Source organism: Diaporthe batatas, assembly GCF_019321695.1.
Source record: "Diaporthe batatas strain CRI 302-4 chromosome Unknown Contig00003, whole genome shotgun sequence".
NCBI lineage: Eukaryota > Fungi > Ascomycota > Sordariomycetes > Diaporthales > Diaporthaceae > Diaporthe > Diaporthe batatas.
The window spans coordinates 2,058,470-2,085,916 of record NW_025408550.1 but is presented as its reverse complement, the minus strand read 5'-3'; the positions used below and the strand labels follow the sequence as shown (position 1 = coordinate 2,085,916).

General features: G+C 56.0%; 10 protein-coding genes across 10 annotated transcripts; 6 read left to right on the top strand and 4 right to left on the bottom strand.

The window, feature by feature from the left end:
* Positions 1-380: 380 nt before the first annotated feature.
* KVR01_003561 (uncharacterized protein) lies at positions 381-3,574 on the top strand. The gene is made up of 2 exons (XM_044793249.1): positions 381-1,300; positions 1,449-3,574. The coding sequence occupies exons 1-2, from the start codon at positions 1,284-1,286 to the stop codon at positions 3,451-3,453; spliced, it is 2,022 nt and encodes a 673-aa protein (XP_044648576.1). The 5' UTR covers positions 381-1,283; the 3' UTR covers positions 3,454-3,574.
* A 513-nt stretch (positions 3,575-4,087) lies between these two features.
* On the top strand, positions 4,088-6,913 carry KVR01_003236 (uncharacterized protein). Its single transcript, XM_044783720.1, has 4 exons — positions 4,088-4,524; positions 4,607-4,832; positions 5,127-5,394; positions 5,523-6,913. The coding sequence occupies exons 2-4, from the start codon at positions 4,803-4,805 to the stop codon at positions 5,837-5,839; spliced, it is 615 nt and encodes a 204-aa protein (XP_044648251.1). The 5' UTR covers positions 4,088-4,524; positions 4,607-4,802; the 3' UTR covers positions 5,840-6,913.
* Positions 6,914-7,072: 159 nt separating this feature from the next.
* Positions 7,073-10,007, bottom strand: KVR01_002730 (uncharacterized protein; the record flags this gene model as incomplete). The annotated part of the gene is made up of 2 exons (XM_044788218.1): positions 7,073-9,680; positions 9,928-10,007. The coding sequence occupies 2 exons, from the start codon at positions 10,005-10,007 to the stop codon at positions 7,274-7,276; spliced, it is 2,487 nt and encodes an 828-aa protein (XP_044647745.1). The 3' UTR covers positions 7,073-7,273.
* Positions 10,008-11,297: 1,290 nt separating this feature from the next.
* KVR01_003689 (uncharacterized protein) lies at positions 11,298-13,573 on the top strand (the record flags this gene model as incomplete). Its single annotated transcript, XM_044787077.1, has 1 exon — positions 11,298-13,573. The coding sequence occupies one exon, from the start codon at positions 11,298-11,300 to the stop codon at positions 13,530-13,532; it is 2,235 nt and encodes a 744-aa protein (XP_044648704.1). The 3' UTR covers positions 13,533-13,573.
* Positions 13,574-14,424: 851 nt separating this feature from the next.
* On the bottom strand, positions 14,425-15,379 carry KVR01_002600 (uncharacterized protein). The gene is made up of 5 exons (XM_044782751.1): positions 15,277-15,379; positions 15,168-15,224; positions 15,058-15,102; positions 14,921-15,005; positions 14,425-14,862 (listed from the first exon to the last, which is right to left on the bottom strand). The coding sequence occupies exons 1-5, from the start codon at positions 15,277-15,279 to the stop codon at positions 14,837-14,839; spliced, it is 216 nt and encodes a 71-aa protein (XP_044647615.1). The 5' UTR covers positions 15,280-15,379; the 3' UTR covers positions 14,425-14,836.
* A 74-nt stretch (positions 15,380-15,453) lies between these two features.
* Positions 15,454-17,003, top strand: KVR01_002471 (uncharacterized protein). The gene has a single exon (XM_044781552.1). The coding sequence runs from the start codon at positions 15,640-15,642 to the stop codon at positions 16,312-16,314; it is 675 nt and encodes a 224-aa protein (XP_044647486.1). The 5' UTR covers positions 15,454-15,639; the 3' UTR covers positions 16,315-17,003.
* An 8-nt stretch (positions 17,004-17,011) lies between these two features.
* KVR01_003542 (uncharacterized protein) lies at positions 17,012-18,530 on the bottom strand. The gene has a single exon (XM_044787464.1). The coding sequence runs from the start codon at positions 18,206-18,208 to the stop codon at positions 17,111-17,113; it is 1,098 nt and encodes a 365-aa protein (XP_044648557.1). The 5' UTR covers positions 18,209-18,530; the 3' UTR covers positions 17,012-17,110.
* A 634-nt stretch (positions 18,531-19,164) lies between these two features.
* On the top strand, positions 19,165-19,965 carry KVR01_003141 (uncharacterized protein; the record flags this gene model as incomplete). The annotated part of the gene is made up of 5 exons (XM_044792076.1): positions 19,165-19,195; positions 19,329-19,355; positions 19,429-19,477; positions 19,555-19,570; positions 19,666-19,965. 5 exons carry the CDS (start codon positions 19,165-19,167, stop codon positions 19,963-19,965), a joined length of 423 nt encoding a protein of 140 aa, XP_044648156.1.
* Positions 19,966-20,410: 445 nt separating this feature from the next.
* On the bottom strand, positions 20,411-21,199 carry KVR01_003264 (profilin; the record flags this gene model as incomplete). Its single annotated transcript, XM_044790760.1, has 5 exons — positions 20,411-20,545; positions 20,631-20,777; positions 20,912-20,996; positions 21,074-21,089; positions 21,187-21,199. The coding sequence occupies 5 exons, from the start codon at positions 21,197-21,199 to the stop codon at positions 20,411-20,413; spliced, it is 396 nt and encodes a 131-aa protein (XP_044648279.1).
* Positions 21,200-23,664: 2,465 nt separating this feature from the next.
* On the top strand, positions 23,665-27,426 carry KVR01_002776 (uncharacterized protein). The gene has a single exon (XM_044787862.1). It carries the CDS (start codon positions 24,777-24,779, stop codon positions 26,886-26,888), a length of 2,112 nt encoding a protein of 703 aa, XP_044647791.1. The 5' UTR covers positions 23,665-24,776; the 3' UTR covers positions 26,889-27,426.
* The last annotated feature ends 21 nt before the right edge of the window (positions 27,427-27,447 follow it).

The window sequence follows — 27,447 nt, the reverse complement described above, 5'->3', positions numbered from 1 at the left end:
TCCGGGCCAGCACTAGTCCCAGGAACACCCATCTAGCTGCCATTCCACGCAGCCCACGGCAATGCTGGCGCTGCTTCTGGCGTCCTTTCCGCCCCCAGCACAGCCTGGCACCTGCAGATCGGGGGCAATCTTGGGCCCATGATTGGCAGCGGCAAATTTTGACTGCCTCCCACTCCCACGCCCAAGGAGGGTTGTTTCATGCCACCACCTTTCGATGAGCCGCTCAATCTGGCATCGCGCCGGCTCGAAATCTGCTTGCTGCACTGCTAGACGTGCTAGGCGGGCCAGGCTGGAGCGGGCGGTGAGGGTACCGGCTCGCATGAGGGCCCTTGCAATCGAATGTTTTCTTTTTTCTGGCCGTCCTCGTTGCGTTATTACCAGCCGGAGGCACACACTCACTTACAGTGCTTCATGGATTTGACATGCAGACAAGCTCGGATTCATGTCTCTCCACCTAGACCAGATCGAGACAGGCCAAAAAGAAGGACCAAAGCAAACACACCTACCCTTTGTCCTCTTTCCGGGAGTGGTGGCTTGCTCCCACGCTCTTTCCCAGCCAACCAGAACACGGCAGTGGCCACCCTTCAAAGTGCCTACCTGCTGGAGTAGGTAGGGCCAACTGTGTGAGGCTCTGCGGGCGCCCTTGGGGCTTGATGACGTCTGCTCTGAAAGCTTGCCAGTTGTTTTGCCCACGCCAGACCACGTCGCGCTCCGGCCCACATTACACAAGCCAGACACAGTAAAAGCCCAACAAACCCCCTCATTCTATGGGCCTACGGAGACCTCCCCGCCGTCTTTTTCTTTCTTGATGTTCTTGTCAGGCTGTGTGGTTTCTTTTCTGAGCAAGCTTCGGGTGGTCTCTGCGGTTTGTTGACGGCGTCAAAGCTCCCAATTTAAAGAGGAGCAACTCACGTACCACGCACAGTACGGCTTGACACCTTGAGGCCACAAGAGATCCACCGGATTGAGCAAAGACAGGGAGGTCTCTCTGCAGCAGCCCACTTTTTCCTTCCATCCTTCTTCTCTGCACTTCTCGGTTGTGCTGTCTTCCGAGGGCCAATCTTGCGTGGCCTGATCGGACCTATCGCCACCCTCCGCCCGTAGCCGGACCCCAAGCCCGCGAGCCCGCCTGCCCGCTCAGTCCCTCTACCCAGCAAGCTACCGTCAGCCTCGCACCCTTACGAAAGCACGCACGCACGGAGCACGGGAGCAGGAGCACGGAGCAGGAGCACGGAGCACAGAGCACATCCCGGTGATGCCTTGAGGGTACTGTTGAGGTCAACATGTCGATTGTGACCGAGTAAGTCTGCCCATGAGCTGAGCCCAAACCCCGTCCCGGCCTCATCACAAATCCCGGGTCACCCATCCATCCTGCCAAGGAGCTCCCATGCTGCCTATGCGTCCTGCACATCCCCGTTTAGGCAGACCCGTCTCTGACATAACCACAGCCAAGTTCGGCGCGTCGACGCCCAGATAGACCGTATTCTTTTGAATCCGCTGGTAGATTCAGAAGATGCCGTGGAGGAGCAGGAGCCGGAAGATGGCAGCACCGAGATCGGCGCCCGCAGCGCAGCCGCGGCTGACCTCTCGTCCCCGAGGGTGAACGAGCTACTGCGCATCGTAAAACGGCTCTCGACGACATCGGCTACCATTCTGCCTGCTGCGACTATCACCGGCCTTCTTCATCAGTCTGGCCTCGCTGCTGCCGCTGACCGTCCGGACTTCTTTGAGGCTAAGAGCCAATATGAGTACGAGGTTGAGTGGCTGCTCGTCAGCAAGGCCACCACGCAGACCTACGGCTTGATTCTGAACACCTTTCTTGACCAAATCATCCCCCTGAGCCAAGACATCTGGTACTGGGACCAGGTTCTAGGTTCTTACACATACAGCAGCCTCTACGCTGTCCAGACTTCGCCTGTGCGCTGGTGGATGTGGGGCAAGGACATCTATCAGGAGAGCAAGATACGTTCGACCTTCTCGCGGCGCACAAGCTTGTTCAGCAGATCCCCACAATCCAACAACGACGGCCTGGCCCAGAGATGGGCCCGTTTCTACTCCATCGTCCGAGAGACTGTGGTGGACCGGTCCCTCAAAGATGTGCAACGGAAAATGTTCTCTACGGTATCTTTGTGCCGATCCGAAGCCAAGCAGAAGCAGACGCATCTCAAGAGGCTGCGCGAGATGACGGCGACAGGATTGGGTGTCCTGGTAGACGAGGCTCTCAATTTTGAGATTGATGATGAAAAGAGCGACGTCCGCGACCACAGCGCCGAGTTCAGGGGCGTCGTGGAGCGAAGCGTCGCCCTGATGGACCTGGTCCTTCGGGATGCTTCGAACCTAGAACACCGCGTATCCGAATTTGAGGACAAGGTTTTTGCCGGAGTCGAGGAGGACCCTGATCTGTCAATCCACGCTGATGAGATGGTCAATAAGACTGCCATCGTGGCGCGGAGGCTGCTGTCTATCCTGGAGGAACGCATCCCTGGGCATATTGTAGAGACGAACAAGATCGTGGCCGCCAACGGCCGTCCTTCGCGTCTCGTCAGGTACTGGCTCCCCACGGGTCTTCTCTTGGTATCCTCATCCACGCTCCTCCGCTTCCTGGTCAACCGCAAAGCCGACATCATCGACTGGGTCCGTGACCTCGGCGTGACAACACGTGACTTCTGGTTCAACTGGGTGGTCGAGCCCGTTCGCAAGATTATTGGCACGGTCCGGCGCGATTCCCAATCCGAGATTGCTATCATGAGCCGCGACAGCTTGAAGGCCGACCGCGAGAGCTTGGAGCGGATGGTTGTGGAATTTGCTACGGACAAGCCCAGCTTCGCTGAATCCTCCTCTCCCCTGACCGAGACACAGATTGCCGAGATCCGCGACAAGGTCAAGGAGGGCGACGTTACTCCAGTCCTCAAGGCATACGAGAGAGACCTGCGCAAGCCCTTTGTCGGGGCTGTCAAGGGTGATCTGGTCCGGAGTCTCCTGATCCAGGTCCAGAAGACCAAGGTCGACCTGGAAGTTGCCATCAGCGGGATCGACGCCCTTCTCAAGTCGCAGGAGCTCGTCTTCGGGCTGGTGGGGCTGACGCCCGGCATACTCGTCTCCTTCACGGTGCTCTCATACCTGCGCGGGGTGCTCCTCAGCAACCGCAGGGGTGTACGGCAGCAGGGCGAGCGGGTAGGCCGGTGCGTGAGGACGCTGCGCAACATCGACCGCATCTTCACCGAGGCGACCCCCGTCAACGGCATCCTGGGTTACAAGGACCACGGCCTGCTGGTCACGGAGGTGCACATACTGCGGAACCTGGTGCGGAGTGGGAGGCTCATGCCTCGTGAGGTTGAGAGCGAGTTCCTCGAGGACCTCGAGGATGTAGCCAACGGCAAGGGAATCCAGATCCAGGTAAGGGCGCTGGACAGGATCCGCTGGGCTTATGCCAGGTGGTTACGCGCCAATTAAACACAGCACGGAAGGGCAAGCTGTTATTGTTGCCCTTGGTGGGCTGAGGGTGTATTGGTTGCTGAGGGGGGTGTCATGGGAATACGTAGTGAACGGTCACAATACATAACAATGAAATTCTACCTACTGGGCAGATCCCTGATGTCCGCTAGAAATCGTTGTCGGAGAACTACCACAATTGCTTCTCTATGAAGCAAACCCACCTATCTGATCGAAATGGAGGAGGTACTAGCCGTTTCCGTAGGGATGAACTTGCACAATTAGTGCCCGTTTTCCCTGAACTGCTTTGTGCTCAAAAGCACAAGTACTGTGGGCTTTCTGCTAGCGACAACGGTCAAATACAAACTTTGGCGATCATGGCTAAGAGTCTCGTCACCTGGCATGGGAACCAAGCTCGCAAGGCCCGCCGGCCAAAAAGTCGAACGCGTGGCGTCAGTGGCTTGGATGGTCGGCCTCGGTAGAGGGGTACAACGCAAATGGCCGACCCTGACATCACGAGGCATAGGAAGGGTGCCCACGGCTGCCTTGGCTTTGCGACAGCTGGCCCGGGAAATTGGTTCGGTACCTAGGTGTCTATCCTGTCTGTGCTGGGTAGCTCCAGGAAGTCTTGGGAGAAAATCAACCTGGACCAGACCCGAGTGTATGCATCAGTGTTACTGCCCGTGGTGAGTATGGATGAGCGAGTGGTACTCGTACTCCGTACTCCGTACACTGCCTACCTACTTAGGACTTAGGTACCTACCTAGGTACCTATAAGGTAAGTGCAGGCGTGGCCTGGACAGGTCGCTACCCCTGTGGCCCATGCCCATAAGCCAGCCCAGCCAGATGGAGAATGGAGAATGGAGATTCTGGAGACTGGTCCCCCCAAAGCCTAACACGTAACTCCAACTGACACGGTTCAACCGCAACCCAACGCATCCACCCATCTTCGTGCACTCCGAGCGAACATCCACCAGACCCTTGGAACCTGGCATCTATCTCATCGACCGCCCTCTTCGCTTCCGCCCTGAGGCCCCTTCCAACCTTCTCCTTCTGCACAACATCTGCGAGCCGCGAACCTTGTCCCACACTGTACTTACTCCCCCCTCCTAACCCCCTACCAATATCTCACGCGCTCTCTCTCTCTATTGCTGACACCCGTTTCGGCTGCTAGCGACCCCGACAAGGCAAAAGGGACGCCAAGCCAGACCAGGTCCATCCATCATCATCCCTCCTTGCCCAAACCGCCAAACAGCCAAGTGCCTGCCTGCCCGCCCTTCTTTGCGTCTGTCGCTCACTCCCTCCTGCAACAACCGACCGACACTCCCTAGAAACGCGGCATCCAAACCGGTGCTCTGAACTCCTTCAACATGGCAAGCAACAGGAATTATGACTTTTTGGTATGTGACCCCAGGTCCTGGTCCACCGCAGCCCAGAAAGAGACACGTCCACGTTCTGTCCCACCAACATGTCACCGAACGCGATAAGCGCAACGGTGACATGCCGACATGCCTCTGTCTCCCTTCGGCCACGAAATACTTCCACAGCCAGCCAGCCGGTCAGCCGGTCAGACAGACAAGACAAAACTCTTTCCGCGAGGCAGCCCGGCCCTCGATTGCACAACCAGACCATCACTGCTTCAAAAGCACAACTACCGCTCCAGCAACCTCGACTGACCTTGCTACCCCTGACAGATCAAGCTGCTGCTTATCGGCGACTCCGGCGTGGGCAAGTCCTGCTGTCTGCTGCGATTCAGCGAGGACTCGTTCACGCCATCGTTCATCACCACCATCGGCATCGACTTCAAGATCAGGACGATCGAGCTCGATGGCAAGCGGGTCAAGCTGCAGATCTGGGACACGGCCGGCCAGGAGCGCTTCCGCACCATCACGACCGCCTACTACCGCGGTGCCATGGGCATCCTGCTGGTCTACGACGTCACCGATGAGAGGTCCTTCAACAGTACGTGCATGAATTTGAGGGTCAGGGGGGGGGGGCTGCATCACGGCGGTGCACTGCACCCGGGTGGAGGGACCAGGTACAAAAGAATGCAAAGAGCAAATGCTAACCTTGTGGAACCTCTGTTACAGACATCCGGACCTGGTTCGCAAACGTGGAGCAGCACGCCACCGAGGGCGTCAACAAGATCCTGATCGGCAACAAGTGCGACTGGGAGGAGAAGCGCGCCGTGTCCACCGAGCAGGGCCAGGCCCTCGCCGACGAGCTGGGCATCCCCTTCCTCGAGGTCTCGGCCAAGAGCAACATCAACATCGACAAGGCCTTCTACAGCCTCGCCTCCGACATCAAGAAGCGCATCATCGACACCTCCAAGAACGACGCCTCGGCCGGCAGCGCGGGCGTCAACGTGGCCGGCAGCTCCGAGAGCTCCGGGAGCAAGTGCTGCTAAGAGAGAGGTCGCGCGGCATGGTGCGTGGTCTGGGATTCATGGGGGCCGGGAGTGCAAGGGAGAGTTTGAGTCGAGGGGCATGGTTATTTGCTGGCCAGCATGTGGGTCAGCAGCCTGGCAAGATTGCGGCCGTCCTGCAGTGAGACTTTGCGGGAGCCGGAAAAGGTCGAAAGCCTGCCTGCGTTCGTTCGGCGCAAGTATGCATACAGGAACGGAAACGGGGTGCGCACCAAGTACAGCAGAGATCAGTCATCACGAACCCTTGGGAACCTGGGGGGTTTAGGAGACAAACAGCAGACGGAGGGGACGCTTCCAGCGAGCGTCTGCGACCACAACCACTTTTGACGGGATGCAGTCAGTGATCCGCCCAGGGCTAGAACGGGGTGCCCGAGGCAAGAAGAGCGTTGTTAGAGCGAGAGAAGACGGAGAAAGGGAAAAGGGAAAAGAGTCGCGAGCGAGCTAAGAAAGAAGAGAACCCCTCTTCCCTGGCACCCCCTTTCTTTTTATTTTGTTTTCCTGCGGAGGCAAATGGAAGTGTCAATATTTGGAAGCAAACGGAGTTAGTGGCTATATCTGGGTTGCAAATACATTTTGTTCCAAAAGAGGATACCAACTCGTGCGGGGTGTGCACATGTGGTTGCTGGCTGTCGTTGTTGGGTTTGTCCGGTGCCCCGACATGGCCTTGGTTGAATTGTTTGCGTTCCATTACGCGTGTCTGGTACCCGGAGGATCTTGGTTGTTGCAGGAGACATGATGGCTAGGACGAGACTGGAGGTATACGGGACTGGCCGCTGCCCCAGGGCGTACGTACCATGCTCGGCTTGACTATCAGGGGATGAGCAGTCACAGAGTTGACCAGAGGCAGCCGGAATTCAGTGAGATATTCTGCGAGGAGGTGCTACCAAACTATCCTCTCTTGGCGGCAATGACCGCGGTTGTTGATGGCCTCGGGGGCGAGGGTATTCTTGCTCTAGGCGTTCGTCACACGTGAATCGTCGTCTACCATGCGATGGGCTGAGACCATCACCCAAGGTTTCTGCAGAATCTTGAACAACACCGAAAAGACTAGGCTCAGAATGTCGTTGATTTGATCATATTATCGTGTGTCGCTTCGTCTTGGCATATCCCTGACACTTAGAACCAATAGCCTCCAATGGGACAATCTCCCACCGGGCGATCTCCTAAAGGCTAAAGGACAACCATCTACATGCGTTGTGACGAACGGACGAGGAATCAGGGCTAGCTTCTGTCTCATTGTCTATGATATATATGGGGTATCATGTCCCATTCCACGCAAGTACGGTTTACACAAACATACCCAACCTCCGCATGGACTTTATTCCGCCGCCCGCTGAGATGGAGTCCTGCCGAGTAGGAGAACCCAAGCCGCTATAGTCTAGCCCAAATGTACAACTATACACGCTGATATTTTGTTCACATGATCGCCGCAGCATCGATCACAACGCTCCTGTTGAGCAAAGCGTCGTACACAACCCTCTTGTGCCAGCACCTGACGAACCGCCTCGCGATAGCCGGCTGTGTGAAGGTCAGGACGAACCGCCTGAAGCGCTCGTTGCGGTCCACGGCCGGGCTCCCATCGGCGCCCTTGCGCGGCGGCGGCGAGGGGCCGACGACCGGCCCGCCGGCCGCCCCGTGCGAGGCGTCGCCCACGTAGTCGTCCTCGCCGTCGCCCAGCTCCAGGGGCACGGGCACGGGCTCCGCCTTGACGGTGATCTTGTAGCGCTCCGACATGAACCTGGGCCTGACGGGCATGATGCCCTCGGACAGGTTGGCGAGGACCCAGGGGGCACTGCGCTCGCGCCCGTCGTCCCGCAGCGTCAGCCACAGCTCGTCGGTCGTCAGGCCGCCCTGGCCCTCGCCGTGCTGCCCGTCCGGCGACGTCAGCTTCAGCAGCACCCTGGCCGGGGTGGACGCCTCGGGCCGCAGCGTCGGTAGGACGTCTGCGATGTTGGACTTGGCCGCGAGCTCCTCGACCAGCTGTGTGTTCCACAGGCGCACGCTGATGTGCGGCCTGATGTGCGGCGGGAAGAGCGTGAAGGACCGGACCGCAGCCCTCTCCTCGTCGGTCAGGAAGGGTTGCGGTAACGCGGGCGCCTGGTCCAGGGAGCCCTTGGCGACCTCCCGGCCCGAGTCGCCCGGCGCGTGGAGCAGCCTGCGGCTCAGCTCGTGGAGGCGCCGCACCTCGCTCACGTAGGCTAGTGCGGAAGGCTGGGAGTAGAACATAAGGTAGTACTGGCCCAAGGGGTCGTAGCTGATCGAGTCGTGGGCCTGGATGACCTTGGCCAGTCCGCCGGCCCAGCCTTCCACGTGTTTACCCTCGGGTGCGATGCGGTAGAAGTCCGTGTCCATGAGTGAGGGACTTGTCCCGGAAATCACAACCACGGTCGAATGGGATCCATAATCGCCAGGTTTGGGCCAGCTTATTTGCGCCTGGTCCCCCTCGTCTACCCAGTTGCGGACTTCGTTCCGCAAGGAGACCATAACAGAATCCTCGGGCGGGTGTAGTATCCCATATGTGTCGCGAGATATCTCCGGCTCACTCTGTGTTGTCTCCGGGCCGGCCTGTTCAGGGAAAAGCTGGCGGAAAATTGATAGCCCATGTCTGACGTTCAGATCAGCTTGACGTCTGGCGTTATCCTCATCTTGCGGAACTGTTTCCAGCACGTTCTGTCGCTCTGCGTCGACCCGCTTCTCTCTGCGTGCCGCCATGGTAGCTTTCAGTCTGGAAGACAGTTGCGCATGGTCTGGCCCTCTCGTTCGTTCTTGGTCCCCGAAAAGCTTCTCGAAAATTGTGCGACTATCCGGAGCCGGAGATGGGACTGGCTCAACAACCTTACCGCCCTCGTCGTCCGCTACACTGCTCTTGTCCCGAAGGGTCAGGGGATCCTGCGTATCACCCCGAGACAGATCTTCCGTTGCCTTGGACTCCGCGCCACTTGCCGGTTCGCTCTGTTCTGAACCTATAGACTCAGGCCTGCTTGGACTCACGTCAGAGATCGGCCGTGGCCGAGTGATCTGTTCCTTCGTCTCATCCTTCATCTGCAACTCGCTGATTTGGCTTTCTAAAGACTTTGGGGTCTCTCGAGGCTCTCGAGGAAGCTGTGGACCCTTCATCGTCTTTCCAGGAGTCGGCCCCCAGGAAGGCACAAGACGAAATCTCGGCTGTGAGCTCATCTCAAGCTTCAACGGGGACGTAGAGAGAGATGGCCCCGCTAAATACTTGGCCCTCATTAGAACAGGATCCTCGGTGAATGATCTCTGGGATGATTCAGCCGGGCCAATGTCTGCCGCAATCACAGCAAGTACATCAGAATACTGTGCTAAATCAGTCGGCTTTGCCTGTGATACTGATAGTGGCCGAGCGTCTGGAACACTGGGCAGCCTCGGGCTGAACAGAGGTGTCATTTCGGAAGCTACCAATTTGTACTGGCGAGTAACGGCTGCTTCAACCTTTGGTGGCATGTTAGCTAAGGCATTGCTCCTTGCCACCATGGGAACTGGTGGTGCCTCAAGAGACGGCTTCTTATCAAGCAAACTGTCCTTGGCCGGACTTTTCTGCTTCCTCTCTTTTGCTTGTCCGCTGGTTCGGGGGGTGTCTTGACGTTGAGAAGCCTGTCCTTCCGGAAGGGGCTGGTGTTTCCCGGCCACCTTGCTCGCCGCATTGTCATCGAGCAAAAGCCTTCGGTTGTAAATAGTTGTGCCCCAGTCGCCCGCCGTACGCTTCCTCTTACGAGGCATCATCTTGCGAACGTAGTCACGCCCTGGCTGCTTGGCCGTTTGGGATGTTTTGGGAAATGTCGTGGACTCTAGGCTTTGCCGGCTGGCGTCCGCCGCAGCAATGCGCCCTTCGTACCGAATGCGGTTTCCGAAAGGATTCCTGCCCTGCAGACTCAATTGAATGTGCTTGTGCATCGGCCGGCCTCTCCAGTTCTCTTGAACAATCGCCCAATCATCAGTTCGTACTCCGATCTTGTGTATACGGACACTTGGTCTATCGCGTCGCCCGGGTTTGCCATGCTCTCTCCGCGGTTCTTCTGTGGGCAGCTCATGATTCACGTGGTCGTTACGTCGTTTGGTGGTCGTGTAGAAGAAGAGAGGTGTGCATGTCGCGCGGCGCAGTCCAGGTGCAGGTGCTGTGGTCCTCCATCGTGACAACGGAGACTGCGGCAATGGCAGTCGCCTCCCACGCAGCATCAATGCAACGAGCTGCTATTTCCGACTCATTCGTGTCGAGGAGAGCGAATCCGCTGACATTTGGGCCGTCTTGTCGGTCGGACGTCGGCCTTTGAGCGGATATCGAGGTGTTCGCCAAGGTTCGAAGAAGAAGAAAGCTATGAATGAGCTTTGGTCGCGAAAAGTTTCCAAGCTTGCCGGCGCGGCAGGTAGCTAGGGTGCTTCGGTACGTACATTGATACCCACCTGTGCACTAAGTGGGACTTGCGCACGTCCGTGTAAGTCCACCAGGGTCTCGTCACATACATTACAGCAACACCACCACAACTTGAAAAGGCTGTAGAATTTCACACTGTAGCACTTGTGGCTTCTCTATCTCCGAATCTGAATTTTCCCCAAGGGGCCTGTCCATTAGGAGTGTGAGAGGGTGTTCAAAGGAGCTTGTCCTATAGCAGGGTCTGTTCATGTAGGAGGGAGCACTGGAGGAGGGTTGTCCTATAGGAGGGAGTCCTATAGTATGTTATCCCATAGGAGGTTGTCCCATAGGAGGTTGTCCCATAGGAGGTTGTCCCATAGGAGGTTGTCCCATAGGAGGTTGTCCCATAGGAGGTTGTCCCATGAGAGGTTGTCCCATGAGAGATTGTCCTGAAGAAGAGTGTGCTAGAGGAGGGTTTACTGGAGGAGGGTTTTCCTACAGGAGGGAATCCCATAGTATGTTATCCTACAGAAGGTTGTCACACGGGGGTTGTCCTATAGGAGGTCATCCTACAGTGGTTATCCCAAGGGATTGGTAGCGTTCCTGAACGCCATACAAAACTAGGTATTATTTCATTACCTGTGGCGTCTTCATATACTAGGAAACGCTCAAACACCCAGCATTCTTTGAAAATATAAAACAAAATACTAATAACAGTACAGGAAGAACGTAGTACATGTCACGGTCTAAGCCTCGTGACAGCCGCACTAGGGAGAATCGCTCCAGACGGCGCCCATCAACTAGAAAGCTGGCAAAGGAGTCATACAGAAGAGACTGAAGAATTCTCTTAAACTAGCCCCTATATGAGAAGAATCCCACAAAGAGAGGACCAGCGAAAAACTTGGCACTTCCCCATTAACACATGACAAACTCTCAAGAAGACCCTCGCCAGATCCCACAGGAGATTGTCCCAAGGGAGTCGAGGGTTGGGGTTCGTGGGGGCACACCCAAGTTAAAAAATACGCCAAACCGCAACACCATCCCAAGCCTTTCCTACAGCATTCCACTATGAAATTCGTCGAGGTCAGGATAAGGCCTGTACCGTCGCCCACGGATAAAAGTGGCGGCGGGGACAAGACCCTGAAGGGCGCATCGCGCATCTACGTCAACAAAGAGGTTCTCCTCGAGCTCACAGGCACGGCCCTCGAAAATGGGAAACCATGCTATGTCGAAAAGATTCTGGATGATGGGCAGGCAACTACAAGAGAGGCCTCACTATGGGCCGCGGCAGACCCAAAAGTAAGCCGGGGCATCGTCCAGATGAGCAAGCCGTTCCAGGATGCATGCGACTTGAAGCTTGGCGACCAGGTCAAAATCATCTACACCGACGGAAAGGCGGTACCCGATGCTGAAGAGGTCGTTCTGGAAGATGTAACGACTGGCCAACCTGCTATCAACAAGGAGGACATCGTATTCTGGGAGTGGAACCTCAAGATGATGGGCCTGGACGATGTGTTCCCCGGATTCCTGGTCAAACGCGTGGCAGCAGGGGCGGTTTTCAGAAATTTCAAGATCACGAGCGTTAACGGCTCGATAAGTGGGAATGCTCGATTCATTACCGCTTCGACCAAGATCCGAATCAGCACCGGAGAAAACGTGGAGACCGCAGCACCAGTTGCAAGACCAGCCATTCTCAAGCTGGACATGATTGCGGGCCTCGAACCCCAAGTTCGTGAGCTGAACAAAAAGCTCCGCCGATGGTACAAGTCCTACGGACCAAGCTCTGGCCGTCGATCGTGTGGCCTTGTCCTGGACGGAGGCTCTGGGACTGGCAAGACGATGCTCGTGGAAAAGATTTGCGAGACCGGTTGGGGAACTGTCCACCGCATTCGACCACATGACAAGCTCTCATCCATTTCTCAAACGCTCCAAACCGCGAGAGAGGACCAACCTAGTATCGTCGTGATGGACGACTTTGAATCGATTATCAACGATGACCGCAGCAACAGGAGCGCCGTCATCCGAACCGTGAAAGAGTTCCTTGACAAACTGGCCCTGCCGCGAGAATTTGAGCGCCCAAAGGTCCTCGTCCTCGCTACCTGCACGGAATACGCAACCCATATACCGAAAGAACTCAGAGAAGTTAGATTCTTTGACTCACATATCAACCTTCCGCTTCCAGATCCAGCCCGTAGGAAAGCAATCCTGTCGACTTTCTGTCCTGATGCAGGAAATAGCGTTTTGGATAATGTGGGCGAGAAGACGCACGCCTACAACGGAAAAGATCTGGGATCCCTTGCCGAACGGGTCTACGAGATGCTGGAGGAAAAGTTGGGAGACACTGAGGACGCTGGAATTACAGCCTCTCCAGATACCCACGCTATCACCGAAGAAATGTTCACAGAAGCAATGAAGGTTGTGCCTCCGTCTGCAATGCATGACATTAATCTCAAGCCCCCACCAGTCCACTGGGACGACATCGGCGGCCAGGATGAGGTCAAGCAGACGCTCCAACGGGCCTTGGCGATGTCCAAATCGTCCAAGCAAGAGCTGCTCAGGTACATGTCCAACCCGCCCAAGGGAGTTCTCCTCTACGGCCCTCCTGGCTGTTCGAAGACCATGGCCGCACAGGCGCTGGCGACCGAGAGCGACCTCAATTTCTTTGCCGTCAAGGGCGCAGAGCTACTCAACATGTACGTCGGCGAGTCGGAGCGGCAGGTGCGACAACTGTTCCAGCGGGCGCGGGAGGCAGCCCCGAGTATCATCTTCCTGGACGAGATGGACTCGATCGGAGGACAACGATCCGGCTTCGGGTCTACCAAATCCGGCGGCAGCAGTGGGGGTAGCAGCGGCTTGAACGTGCTTTCGACGCTTCTGAACGAGATGCAAGGCTTCGAATCGCTGCAAGACGTCCTCATACTCGCGGCCACAAATAGACCACAGGCCATGGATCCAGCACTCCTGCGCCCCGGGCGCTTCGACAGGCTCATCTTCGTGGGCCCGCCTGACGAGGCGGCTAGGGCAGCTATCTTCCGCAAGTGGCTCGCGAACAGGAACAGTGCCGAGGACATCGACATTGGGGAGCTGGCGAGAGAGAGTGAGGGCTGCTCGGGCGCCGAGACTGTAGCTATTTGTGATGCGGCAGGCGATGTGGCCTACTGGAGGGACTTTGGCAAAGACGAGCGTCCTGGTGTAACCATGGAGGACTTCCGGGCACAGATGCAGAGGCCACGGATGATCACACCAGAGATGTTGGAAGCCTACGAGGTATGGAGGAATAAGTTCCTCAAGGACGGTCAGTAGAATTTGCAGGTAGAAGACTATACCATCCAGTTATCTTGTGACGGCTTATACCAGGCGTAATCCTCTAACCCTCTACCTACCTACTCAGCTCTGTCCTGTCAATTACCTACCTCCTAATCTCCTAACTCTCAACCTCCTACCTCTCAGCCTCCTACCTCTTACTCTTCTTTATACCTTCTTATCTTCCTACCCTCCTACTACCCACCCTCCTACTACCCACCCTCCTACTACCTACCCTCCTCCTACCCACCCTCCTACTACCCACCCTCCTACTTTTCCTCCAACACCCAGTCATCAACCAACCAGCACACAGCAAGACACACTCAACACAGCTTGCACTACACTATTCAGAATTACCACAATTCTTTTACGTACTGTATACACATAATTTATGCATCGCAAACTTAACCGAGCTGATCTTGAAAGATACATTGGGCTTTGTCCCTCTACGACCCTAACTGTTTGCTTCTAGCTTAGTAGTGGAACTAAAAAAAAATACAAATAGTCCATACAGGTAATTTAACTCAATATCCCGTTTGAAGATGAGCAACGTTCTCATGGAGACGGACAGAGTGGTAGGAGGGCAAGAAGTAGGAGGGCAAGAAGTAGGAGGGCAGGAGGTAGGAGGGTAGGAGGGTAGGAGGTAGGAAGATAGGAAGAATGAGGGTAGGAAGGAGTAGTAGAATATGAAGTAAGAGTATAGGAAGATAAGAGGGTATGAATGAGAAGGTTGAGAGGTAGGAGGCTGAGAGGTAGGAGGTTGGGAGGTATCAGGGTAGTCGTTAGGATAGAGCTGAGTAGGCAGAGGATTGGAATGAGGAGGATATGAGGAGTCAGGGTGTGTTTGATTTGGAGGAAGGGGTCTGCAATCGTAGCTCATTTTGCAGAAGGGTGACCGTCATGAGGTTGTTTCGTACCTTGTCCACTTGCTACATACAACGACATAACTCTGAGCCGGGCTAAAGGTACGTGAAATAGGCTTGTGTCTATGACATTACCACACCATAACTTTCAATTCACGATGAGACTTATTGTGGACTTCCATGTACCTCTCACTAAAGAACTGCTTCTTGTTCCCGTACTCTAGCCTTGCATCTGGATGATGAACTAACTCGTCTTCAAGGAATTTCCATGACACGTTAGCATTGCACAGACCCATACCATTCCACTAGACTGTTGATTCACTTCAACTGAATACTTCCTCCCAGAAGCAAAAGTGTGCTAGGAGCGCTCGCTCATGTGAGTATGTGCTGGCTTCCAAGGTGCTGCCCCCCCTGGCAATGTTGCTCATCTGGGATCGTCCTCTACGGTTCCTTCAAATTGTCGGTGGCTAGGGTTCTGTCAGATGTCTGAGAGTTTTGTTCGGGTTTAAGTGAGTTGTCACAGACCTTCGAGGTGGAACAGCACGTTGGACTGGTAGTTCTTGAACATTTGAGCAACAAGCTCGATGTTCATGTTCTGGATGTTGATGTCCTTTTGGAAAATAAGCACAACGAAAATACCGCATTGGGAGAAAGAGACTGACTTGAAGGGTCTTGTTCATGACCATCACTGCTTCGTTCAATTTCTCCTGCCACGAGTTGTTAGCTGCCACATGCTGCTTTGCGCAGGGACGTCACACCAGGGGCTACGTACAACATTCGTGATGACCCGGGACAGCAGTAGGTTCTGCTGGTGTTCATGAGGGCTCTCCTGTTTACACGTCAGTGGACATGATACAGACTCATTATGAGTGCAGACATACCATGTTGGCGATGTGGTGATGACGGTGTCGATGCGGTCAATATTGACTTTCCGGGAGAGGGTTGTTCAGGGTTTGGCGCGTCTGTAACCGCGCTGAGAAGTTGGGGGTCGCTTGAAAGACAGTGTGTTAATGGGGAGCAGCTGGCTGTGCTCATTGGGAAGGTCATCCCTGCCATAAGGCTCACTAGCCGCAGTTCACACTTAGCTTTAGGAGCTGGCACGGACAAACGGCAACAGCTTCAACAGCACAACCCACCCAAGTCTCCCAGCTACTCATCGTCAATCAAACCACTCGATAGCGCTCCTCACGCATTCTTGGTCCTCCGTCTGCTATTTAGAAGATAATCGAAGAATACCCGCAGTAATGAACAGCGACGAAGCAAAAGCGGCCAAAGAGGCCGAGCAGGCGGCACACTACGCCCTGATCGAACAGCTCGACATCCACTCCATCCACAAGTCCTTCCGCAACCCCTCGTGGCGGCCCAACCAGCGGCGAAACAAGAACATCAAGACCATTCTGGGCGACGCCTCCAGGAAGGAAGCCTCTATGGCCGTGACGCCGATGGAAAACGGCTCCGGCGCCGTGACGCCAAACAACAACCGCGACGGCGACGACAAGGACGACGGCCTCTCCACGAGCGGGACCTCGACCCCGGCCAACGACGCATCCTCGACGCCAGGCGGGGCGGGCGGCCCGCCCTCGTCGTCGCAGCCCAACCTCGCGCAGGCGTCGCGCAGCCTCTCGAAGCTCGTGCTGGAGAAGAGCCTACGCCCCGCCGGCGCCGGCACGACGGCCGGCGGGCTCAGCGGGGGCGGCGCGGGCGCGCCCAGCGCGACGTACACCAACATCGAGAGCGCGCCGAGCCTGGCGCCGCAGAAGCGGTACTGCGACGTCACGGGCCTCCCTGCCCCGTACCAGGACCCCAAGACGAGGCTGCGGTACCACGACAAGGAGGTCTTCGCCATGATCAGGGGCCTGCCGCAGGGCTATGCTGAACAGTACCTGGAGGCGCGTGGCGCGCATACGGTTCTGAAGTGAGGGCTACGATTTGTGTGGTTCGGAGTGCTAGTTTGGCGACTACATTTTCAATGAGGCTGGGTGGAATGAGGCGGATGATATTGAGGCTACAGATACAGGATGGCGGCGAATGGCGTTCAAGGAGAAACAATATGCGACTTGCGAGATACCAGGCGTCAAGAAGCAGGCAATTTTTTGTTGGGAAGCCACCGGAGGCTGTTGCATTGGAGAAGCTTGGTCGAATCGCCAGCATGCGTATGATGGCATTGACAAGAGGGCAGAGAAAGAAGTATGTACGACCGTCAAAGTCAAGCCCCGACTACGCACCCGAAGTCTTTCGACGACGGGATGACAGTTGACGCTCCGGCTTAATCGCGATCGATTGCTCTATGCCTTAATTTCCAAAAGAAAAAGCCGACAGATCACCGAGAACTCGTGAGAGAGGCAGGACTCAGTTACCAAGCAAAAGAGCTTGGCCGTCGGGGCAGTGGGTTGTGCGGGATTATGAACAGAGGGTAGATATCAAAGAGAGTTTTGGGGTGTCCAACCCAGAGGGCAGGATCTCTTGCCTTGCAATTGGTAGGAAATATCATTCTAAGGCGGCGGGGATGCCCCACCGCCCAAGAATTGTGATACCATCATCGCTTTCAAAGGCCAGGCAGATGTGGCTTGCTTGTTTACAATGGATGCGATGCGAGAAACATGCTGCAGGAGAAAGCTTGGATAGAAATTTTGTATTGGTAGCTGGAAAAGCTGGCTCGTGCGTGCTTACGTACAACAACACCCGCTAAGCTATGGGCTGTGACCAATCAATTACTCAAGCGGCTGCCGATACGGACTTATCCTTCTCTAACATCTCCAAATAATGGGGAACCACGCCATCAAGAATGGTCTCGACATCTGACATCTCGAAGCCGAAAGTTTTTCTGAAGTCCTCCATAGCGAAACCAATTCTCGGCTTCGAAGGGTAATCACCCTCGCCAGCCAGGATTCCCTTCTTGACCTCCTCAGGCCACTTCCTAGCCAGGATCGGGAAGACATCGTTCCACTTGAACCTGGATGAAAACACAAATGTGGCGATGTGCTTGCTGGGCCCAGAGCTCGGCGTCTTAACCTTGTCCAGGTCCAGGCTCTGGTGAGCCGTCTTCACGAAGTCGTCAATGGTCAAGCCGCCGCACAGCGTTGCTGGGCCGGGCTTCCCGTCCGGCGAGCGTCCCGCGCCCGTTAACAGAGGCAGGATCACCGAGTTGCTGGTTACCATGATATCCTTGACGCTTGTGGCCAGGGGCACCTTTCCGAAGATGTAACAGGGCGCCAGGTTGATAAGGTCGAAGTTGACGGTGCCCTCGGCGACGGCCTTCTCCATCCACTCGAGTGACCGCTTCAGGGCGGCCGTCTTGGCCGCGCAGTATGCGACAAGCGGGTTGACGAATGGTGGCCCGAAGTCGTCGTTGATCTTCTCGCCGACCAAGATCTCCTCATGAGGGACGTATGAACCCCCGACCAGATCTGGCCCGGCAAAGGCGCCGACCGACGAGAGGATGATTACCCTCTTCACTGTGCCGGCCTTCTTGGCGCTCTCGAGGGCCTGCAGGGTGCACTGGACGGCCTGGATGATATCCTTCTCCGCGTCTCCGTCTGTGAACGGCATTGGGTTGGCACAGTGGATGACCATGTCCGCGCCAGCCGTGGCCTCATCCAGACATCCCTCGGTGGTGAGATCCGGGACGATGAAGTACTTGCATGCCGAGTCCTTCCCGAGGGAGGCGATGGCGGGTGCTTCCCGGACGAACTTGGCCTTGGACTCGCTGCGCACAGCTATGTTCACCTCGTAGCCGGCCTTAAGGATGTCGATGAGGATGGCAGAGCCGAGAAAGCCGGTCGCGCCGGTGAGGACAACTTTGCCTTGAGCCATCTTGTCAAGATATAAGAAATAAACTAGTGAGGCTACAGTTGTTGGGGGCACAAACGAATAAAGACAGCAGGCAACGGGGACAGAGCATATCTTGTTGCGTGGCCCGATTTATATCATGCGAGCCATGGGCCTCGGGACCCGTCTAAACCTGTGCTCTCGGTCCGCAGGACCCAGCCTGGCGCCGGCATCGAATGGACACAGTAAGAACCAAGATACTTTCCCCCTGGCAACTTGCATGGTTTATGGCATGCCATGATAGCTGCCCAACCAAAGAGCCTAGATTTACGGGGCGGCGTGTGGAATCCCTTTAGCGCTGAGCAAAGACATGGTCAACCGATGGACATTTAGTCCTGATAACCACGCAGGAGCGCCAGTTGGCCATGGGCGGAGCACGCTCATGATTATATAAACAAAGAATAAAGTGCTGCCTGAAAGGAGTAGTCTATCTCGTAATCTCGTAATACCAGTGGTCCCGTCTTATTGATACCGGGTCCCTGGGCAAGGGTAGTTCCAAGTCCTGTTAGGGAAACTGCCGACCCGAGTGCTGTGTTCTATGCCGTTCCTGTTTAGCTTCCGCACCCGTCAGAGCTGCTCGGCACAGTGGGATCGGCCTGCTGTGCCACAGCACCAACCCGCCTGCCTGGCTGCTTGGGGGAAGCACAGGAGAAGCTTACCCTGCCTTGGCCTAGGTGTGCCCAGGTAACGTGGGTAGCTTTTCAGAGATCTGACCGGCAGGTGAAGTGCAGGCACCCCTGTTTCAGTCGCAACGAGACACTTTTCAACAATCCCGGCCGGCCCTTTTGCGACAGCTGCTTGCACGCATTTGGTTGCTGTTGAATTGGGCCAACTCTTGCCGACCTCTTTTTTTTTGGTCCCTCTGGAAACCAAACAACCCACCGAACTCCTCTTCCAACCAAGGCGCTTGCTTCCCTACCGCTTACTAGATACGTTCCAAAATGCCCTCCATGTGGCTATCAGACTCCCAGAGTACGCTGCCATGCAATTTCCCCAAAGCTGCTTGCTGCCCCTCGACGCGTCGCATGCACCCGCGCACGCGACTTGGCCGGGGGTGAAGGAAACAGGGAGTGAAAGACTGACTTGAGGTTTTTCTCTGCAACAGAGATAGGAGTAGCCTTCTGCTCCGGCGGTACGATTCTACATGCCCCAGGGGATGACGGATGGTTCGTGGTCTGGTTACTCAGCGACTGACTGCAAGATAGGTGGCTTCTTCCTGATAGGAGGAGTGATGCTCTTCTTTGACCGGGCCATGTGAGTTGTCGCAAATCTGTTCTGACCCCTCTTTGGCGGGTTTGTTTCCTTTGTGCTGACCTTTGTGATCTTGCCAGGCTTGCGATGGGAAATGTATGCGATGCCCCCCCCCCCACCCCCGATACCCGGCCCCCCAGCGACGAGCTCTAGAAACTGTTATACCTAACCCCACATGCGCCGGCGAATAGATCCTCTTCCTCATAGGACTCACCATAATCATCGGGCCGCAGAAGACGCTGCTCTTCTTTGCGAGGAAGCAAAAGGCAAAGGGCACGGCGGCGTTCTTTGGTGGGCTGGCCCTTATATTGCTGCGGTGGCCCCTGATCGGGTTCTGCGTCGAGCTGTACGGCATCATGGTGTTATTCGGGGACTTCTTCGGTACGATCGCCGCCTTTGCGAGGAGCGCGCCCATCGTGGGGCCGTACATCGGGCTCGTCATAGACCGGCTCGGGATGGGTGGCAGGCGAAACGCGGAGCTGCCGGTCTGAGTTGGGCTCGGCAGTGTGGTTTGTATTAACTCTGTACGAATTGGGACGTCGACGATAAGACCACAGCCTGGCCAGGCTGTCTGGAATAATGGCAGAATTAACATGTATGGGACTGGCTCATAGACATAGTTTGGCGTTCAAAGTGGAAGAATACCCTTCTTGTATCGTACGCGTCTGGGCCGTTTGTACGCTATTGTCCCCAAAGAAAGAACCATCACGGCATCACAATTATTGCTGTCAAGAAGCGATATGTACGGCATTGCCTGGGATATGCAGAAAATCAAGGACGGTTTTCGCTGCTCAAAATTCGGCGTTCCCACGTGGTCCGCGCTGTTCTATAGACTGAACGCACTGCCACGTGTTCTAGGTGTGGGTGGCTCCCCCTTCCTCCTATCCACTTCGAGCCTCTCCGTTTGCATCCCTATCCCTCACGTGTTGCATTTCCTTAGTAGCCCTGGCCGACGAGGTAGTCCTTCAGCGCCTCAACGGTCTGTGTGGTGTTTCCTGCCTGCTGGGTCTCGCTGTGGTGTGCGACCAGGATGGCCTGCTTCGACGTGGAGACGGCGATGCCGGTTCGTCCCTGGACGTGGTTGGAGCTCAAGTCAGTGCACTGCTCGCTCTGTTCCCCTGTGTGAGGAGGTCCTGGAAGGTGGGGGTTTTCCTACCTGGCGGGCGTAGATGTTGCCATCGTCGATACGGGTGACGACGAATCGCTCGCCGGCGATGTGGATGCCCTCGGCGTGTGCCTTGTCGACGGCGGCGGACTCGCCCTTGGCGATGTCGGCGAGGCTCTTCATCTCCTCGGCGCTAAGCTGTTTGCCACACCATGTCAGCTAGCTGCGGCGTGTCCTCGTGCGTTCTGTCGGGATCGCTGCGAAGGGGTCTCAGGCTCGGGAGGTGGGCATAACATGGCCTCATTCCAGCAAATGGCGGGGTAATTCCGTACCGTAAAGCCGGAGGTGGTGGCCCAGGCACTGTCGCCGGCGGCGCTGATGATGGCGCCCTTGTCCACATGACCGGAGCCGACGAGGCTGCAGAGGATGATTAGTATGCGAGGCTGGCCACGACTTCTTGCGCGTCCTTGTGGTGAGGTGCTGTCGTTAATTACCTGGAGTCGACATAAGCTGTGACAGAGTTAGCTTCACCACCGCCGCGCCAAGGTGGGGGTTTCAAAAGGGGGGTGGTTGAGGGCGAGTCAAGGAGGAATCACTGCTGCCATACCTTGCCACGACATCTTGTTGGTGTTTTGGGTTGTGTGGTAATAGGTATGAAAAAATTAGAACAGATGCAGTGCAGGAAACGGAACACGGTTTCAAAGGTAGGTAGGTGGCGGAAGCGGAAGCTGTAGTCTGGTTATGATGTGGTTGTTTTGGAGTTCCAGAATGTCCCGCTGCCCGAATTGCTTGGTTTTTTGGCACCCATGCCACCTTAAGTAAGCGGGTCTCGCCCAATCCACTTCCAATTTCTGGTGAATGGCCGTGCTGCATGATCAACACCTACAGTACCTACAACCAACTCCCTGACAACACACCCTTTGTTGGGACGACCGATCCGTGACAGCTGTCGAACATGCCGTGCTATTTTATTACTGCTACCTGAACGGGGTGGTACTGCCAAGCCAAGTGCGATGAGGTCGACCATGCCTCTCGTGACAGCCTCTCCGTCCTCCTTGCGCGTCATCAGACGCGCTGCAGGCTTTCGCTAAAGCTGTACCGAGTACAGTACGAGCAACCCTCGTGCCCTCGTGGAAAAGGGTGCCGTCGACCGCAGGTCACCGACAGCGATATCGTCAGACCGCTCTCGATGGGTCATCTCGTAGACGACCGTGGATCGACCAGTCGAAGCGGTAAAGACAACGGGGCCACAGTGCTACCGTCGCATCATCTAATACCGTGCACTGGGCTCTTTCAATCATCATCAAGCCCCGGTGTCCAAAGCCTGGTCACAGCGACTTGGCAGCGGAAAGCTTCAAGGCTTCGGGCCACCTCGGCTTGCTGCGATCTGGAGTCGCGACTCATTTTAAAGGCCGGATCTTCGTCGACGTCTGTTGCGGATCTCCCCTATTTGACCAACTCGCACATATACCCCTTTGAATCATGTCCTGTGCCAACCTTCGGCCTCTCCTGAGAAGCTCATCTTGCTTCTTGCAATGCGACCCTCTGCACTCAGGAGGCTCGACTCAGTTTCAGCGGCCGACAAGGCATCGAGACAATGCGAACCAGAGTCGTGCCCATCACCTTGACAATTGTAACTGCACCACCCACTTCAGGAGGTGACCCTCTCCCGGATAGGAGGCAGACCAGGTCGTGCGAACGGAACCGTACCCGGGATGGGCGCCTCAGATCTCGGGGGAGAGCACCCCAGTTTTGTGACACATGCAGTTGGACGAACTGCTCATCGGGATCTGGTCCTTTTGCACCTGTGCAAACCCAAATTCACAAGGCGGGCAGGCAGCCCGAACACTGTCCAGGCCCATTACGCTTTGGGACAGGCCCACGAACCTTGAAACGTACCTGGCAACCTATGTCGGGCGCAGATCACGCCGCGTAGAGCGATCTGCCAGAGGGAAACCCCTTGCTTCCAATTTCGCGCATCTGCCTCGACCAGCGATCCGATGGTGCGGTAGATCACCTGGAGGCCTGGTCTCGGCCGTCGAAGATGCATCAATCGGATCATGAGTCCGAGCTTCCACGGCGTCTCCCGACAGCTTGACGACATCCGGACGCCGTGTCGGGACGATGCTGATATTTCCCACGAATTGTTACGCGTGCACAACACGCGCAGCTTCTCTAATGCTGAGCCTTACTGAAGCCCACACCCGGGCTCTCCCCAGAGGACCCTTCAGCCCAACGGAGACGCTACGCCCTGCCGATGTGGCTCTGGTTGAAGCTTTGACATCGGCGCAACGGTCATCTCGTTCCCATGGCTTATACGATGTGTTAAATCTGCCCGGTTACCGAAATTCACGACTCCTATATTGCCTGCCCAGCACCGCGGCTCCTCCGAGAAAGTTGGTTTCCAACGTTTGTTGCAACCTTTCATCCGACTTGAGTGCTTCCATTTGTCTTCTCGAAGTTCACCTCTTCCGGGATGGGTGTTCCTGTCCAAGTCAGAAGTTTCAGCCACTGCCTCGCACCAGTTGCATTGATGAGACATTATGAGCTATGCTATTTCCGGTAGGGTGAAACGATGCTCTTGGCGGCAAGTAGACTTCAGACTTTACCTGGTGACTTGGTCTTAGGAGCCATCTCCTGTCATAAATCACACAGCTTGGGCCACAGGGCTGCCCCGGGCGATTCTGAGACGATGATCTGGCTGTCACGGGTGAATAAATCGCCTAAGCGTGGGCACGTCTGAGCGCCGACAAGCTGTTCCACGACCAACGACCACTTGGTCCGGCCATTATACAACACTTCACTATAAGTCGCGGTGGAAACACTATCTGCACCTGCCTCTGCCAGTCGGAGGCGAGTGTAACGCTGCTAGCCTTGCAGCGGCGGTGGGACTCGCCCGCCCAGCCCGTCCGCCATCTCCAGCATCGAGATGCATCTAATAATCCGCAGGCTGATTATAGCACTGATTACAGCAATCTCGTAGACTAGCCCTGGCACAAGTGTCATCCAATTTGCTGGCGCGCATTCTGGCGACCAATTGGTTGGCAAATCCTACCGGCTCATTATTGCAACCCTAAAGCCTCATTGCTGTCACATCCACTCATGTCGCCTCAACGGCCCCAGCCGGACGGCACCTTCGAGACCTCAGGCCCAGCTTGGCCCCTGCCTTCGCGGACGAGCTGGGCAAGTCGATGGATGAGGCCGATTTCTCATGCATTCATCGAGATGACAAAGGCGCGCGGCGAATGACTGAGCCATCACACACCCAACTTTAATTAGCCACGGCAATCGGCGGACGTCATCTTTCCGCAGAGGTCGCCGGCACATCCCAGCAGTTCATTAAATGGAATTGAGCGCACTTGGTGGTGGTCATGGCAGTCAGGCTGAGGCTCGCACGGCGGGCCGTCAACGCGGAGTTGCAGCCATCGTCTTGACTCGAACTTCCGAAACAGTAATCTTTCAACAAAGCAGTCAGCGGGTGTAACGCTCGCCTTGCTGCCCTGCGAAAACACCTCTTTACCGCATTAGTGTAATAGCTCAGGGCATGGGTCGCATCCTCCGCCCGCCGGGTCTGTTCCACCCAGGACCCTGACTTGGTCCGGGGGACCCCGTACGCCTTGCAAGGACATACCCATGTCGATGATCTCTCTGGAAATAAACCCTCCCTCCAATCTCAAACGCACCATAGAGGATGGGCGCCTTGGGGACACAGCAGATTCCTCGCGGGGAATCTATTTGCTCCATGTTTGGCAAGCATCCACACGATCAGCAACTTGGGATGTCTAGCATATGTATGTATGTAAGTGAATTTCTTTTTCCATTTCACTCACGAGCTTCTTCAGCACCGACACTCTGCTGTTTTCTCGCGGGAGTCTTGGCAGCCCGTCGGCAGGTATTCTGCTCGTCCAGACAAGCCTCGCCCGTCCTTATTCATGTTATCATTGCCTAGCGCATTTTATAGGGACCACTTACATGCAGGTCGCGTGTTGCCATTCATCTTCTCGAAACCAGTCCCCACTTTACACCGAGGCCCTCCTCCTCATCTGCGGTGACCGGGAAGTTGGCCATCTTGATTGAATCCTCAGTCCCGTATTGCATAGCACGTTGTACCAAGAGTACGGGGATCGACAGTCGTCCAAAGTGGCCCCAGCTCCGGAAAGGCTCCATTCTGGCCAGCCCGCGCTGGTGGGTGATCAGATGGGGCATGGGCAGCAGGAAGGAAGTGGGCTACAGATGCACGGCCGAGACGCAGCAAGTGTATCAGGCCCTCCCCTGCAGTCATTAAACTTGTTCCCTACCGGCAGCTTTCCTCAAAATGCTAGCACACCCCCAAACAAACCTCATGCAGCATACAATCTGCATTCCTTCGACCGCCCGTTGCCTCGAATTCCGTCACCATCACAACACCCCGTGCCGCCGGCAACCATGGCCTCAGCACGACCCAGCACGTCTGGGAGCATGACAGACACGGGGTCGTCACGGAGGAAATTGGACAAAAGGGTGTCGAAGGATGACATGTTCTTCAGGACGGCGCGACAAAAACAAGGTCTCGACAAAAGAGTATCCAGAGACGACATGTACATCCGGAGTCGCATGGCCGAGATGTCTCATTACCACGTGCCCGTCCCGGGGTCGACGCTGACCCCAGAGCACAGCCCGAATTTCCCAGTAATACAGGAAGTGTCCATACCGATCAGGGTGCAGACTCCAGAGTCTATAACCTCAGGGGAAATACCAATAGGGATGGCATTGGGGAGCCCGCCGTTGCGACCGGACCCCTCACCGTCGAGATGGCAGGCTCAGTTTCCTCCAGCATCACCTCAACCTACTAGTTCCTCGGAGCCCTCATCCGCTGGTGCGGCTCCTGTCAATTCTCTGCAGAGAAAAAAGACAGGGAAGAGGAAGCTGTTTGGCCTGTTCAGTGGAAAGAAGAGGGACGAATCGCAGGGCCTGGCGCAAACTGACGCCGGAAAGTCGACGATCACACTCGCTCGGACTGTTGAAGTATCCTCGTCTTCACTGTCTTCAGTGAGTATGTCTGCGAAGTCAACGCCTACCAGGAGCAATACACAGGCGGAACGAAAAGCACCGAAACACAAGCCGATCATGATCCGATCGAATACGATGCCTCACAACGCCGACGAGCCACCTACCCAGCCGAAAAGTGCTGGACTGCCCGGACGACATGGGAACGCATATCGGCAGCCGCCAGTGAACCTTCCTCCTATTCCCTCATTCCTTGATGTAAATATCCCCGACACCAAGTTGGAGCGATATAGTGTCATGTTTAGCGATGTCCTCGGACACCCACACCCTCCACAGAAGCAGGAGAATTCTGCATCATTGTTGTCGAGACGACAAGCCACGCTGCAGAGGCTGAAGACCATCGACGACAAGGTCGAGGCAGAGGAGATGGAGAAGGAACGTTCCAGACAGCGAAGGGCAACCTCACCACAACCAACCGCGACGCCGCAGTTGAGGCTATTCCCTATGCCATCAGAAGGTCGTGCCACTCCTGCTTTGGACACTCCTACCAGTCGGTCTCGGCCACTGAGGTCGAACACCTCACCAGGAAGACTACCTTCACCCACACAGGCAACCTTTGACACAAAGCCACCCAGCACAGCAACAACGCATCACGGCCCTACATTAGTGGTGCCCAACCCCTTTGACTCGCCGCAACAATCAAGGAAGCAACCGAAGCGTGAACCTGAACCTATCTACCCCACGGACACAACTTTCCAGTTCGGACCAGACAAGTCTGGTCTCATACTCGACTCACCAACCGAGATAGACTCTCCCAGCGAGGAAATCGTCATCTCACAGCCATTCAAACCTACGCTTCACGAGCCACAATGGCAGATGGTCTCGCCTCAATCCGTGTCAGCATCGTCGACGACCAGCGGACGTCGTGGCCGTTCACCCTCGGCAGCCTCCTCTGCCACAACGCACACGCACGTCACCAAGCCATCCAGCGAGCTGGATGACACGGAGGCCGCGCTGCAGAGCGCCGTGGAGGTGAGCATCGCGCGGCAGATCAGCATCTCACGCCAGCAGCGCCAGCTCCTGCGGCCGCTGCAGACGAGGCGGGGCCCTGGAGCCGGTGGGGAGCGCAGCGCGAGCGTCAGCCCGCTCGGCGTGAAGATTGTCAAGTCGCCGACCCCGAGTCGCCGGCTCGGAGGAGAAGAAGAGATCAAGGAGACAAAGAGCAGCACGCCGACCCTGATCCACCCGAGGGAGACCGCCGTCAACCCGGTGCACCTGGCACAGAACCGGAAGAGCTCGTGGGCGGTCGTCGAAGGGGGGTGATGGAATTCTCGTTCCCCTCTCCTCCACTTTTATTTTTCAACTTACGGCCTCGGACGTTCCATGGCATCTATATCGCATTTCGGATTGGCTTTCAGCCTTGCTAGCGAAGGATCTTTAGCATACGCACAGGCAGTGCTTTGTTCACGAAATGCTTCTGGAAGCGAAAGACTGGAGTTCTCGACTATTTGGACACAGCGGATATGACTCTTTTTTCTTCCCTTTCCAATTTTTCTTTCTTCTTCATCTTCTCGTTTCCTATGTTCCATTTTCTTTTCTGACTTTTACTTCACCGTCCCTCACGGGACCTGAATCCCAAGTTGCGAGCGCGAGCGCGAGCGAACCCCATTCTCTCTCGCCTTGGCAGAGACATCTTCTTCACCTTTAATCGCTCACCCCTGCACATATCTCGGTCAGGGGACGAGCCCCGACGGTTCCCAGACCGTATTTGTGCGTATGTGTGTGCTTGCGATGCAACGTTGCTTCTTACATTCATCGATACCTCGGCTCTTGGGGAAGTTTTTAAGACAGCCACTTTTCAGAAGGGATATGGGCGGCGGGG

What these genes read in the sequence shown, in the direction of transcription:
- KVR01_002600 (XM_044782751.1), bottom strand. An exon ending in CCCGGGTCATCACGAATGTT is followed by an intron (nt 15,103 to 15,167) that starts GTACGTAGCCCC and finishes AACTCGTGGCAG; the next exon opens with GAGAAATTGAACGAAGCAGT. An exon ending in TCATGAACAAGACCCTTCAA is followed by an intron (nt 15,006 to 15,057) that starts GTCAGTCTCTTT and finishes ATTTTCCAAAAG; the next exon opens with GACATCAACATCCAGAACAT.
- KVR01_003236 (XM_044783720.1), top strand. Translation starts at nt 4,803, where the DNA reads ATGGCAAGCAACAGGAATTATGACTTTTTG. An exon ending in ACAGGAATTATGACTTTTTG is followed by an intron (nt 4,833 to 5,126) that starts GTATGTGACCCC and finishes TACCCCTGACAG; the next exon opens with ATCAAGCTGCTGCTTATCGG. An exon ending in CGATGAGAGGTCCTTCAACA is followed by an intron (nt 5,395 to 5,522) that starts GTACGTGCATGA and finishes CCTCTGTTACAG; the next exon opens with ACATCCGGACCTGGTTCGCA.
- KVR01_003542 (XM_044787464.1), bottom strand. Translation starts at nt 18,208, where the DNA reads ATGGCTCAAGGCAAAGTTGTCCTCACCGGCGCGACCGGCTTTCTCGGC.
- KVR01_002471 (XM_044781552.1), top strand. Translation starts at nt 15,640, where the DNA reads ATGAACAGCGACGAAGCAAAAGCGGCCAAAGAGGCCGAGCAGGCGGCA.
- KVR01_002776 (XM_044787862.1), top strand. Translation starts at nt 24,777, where the DNA reads ATGGGGCATGGGCAGCAGGAAGGAAGTGGGCTACAGATGCACGGCCGA.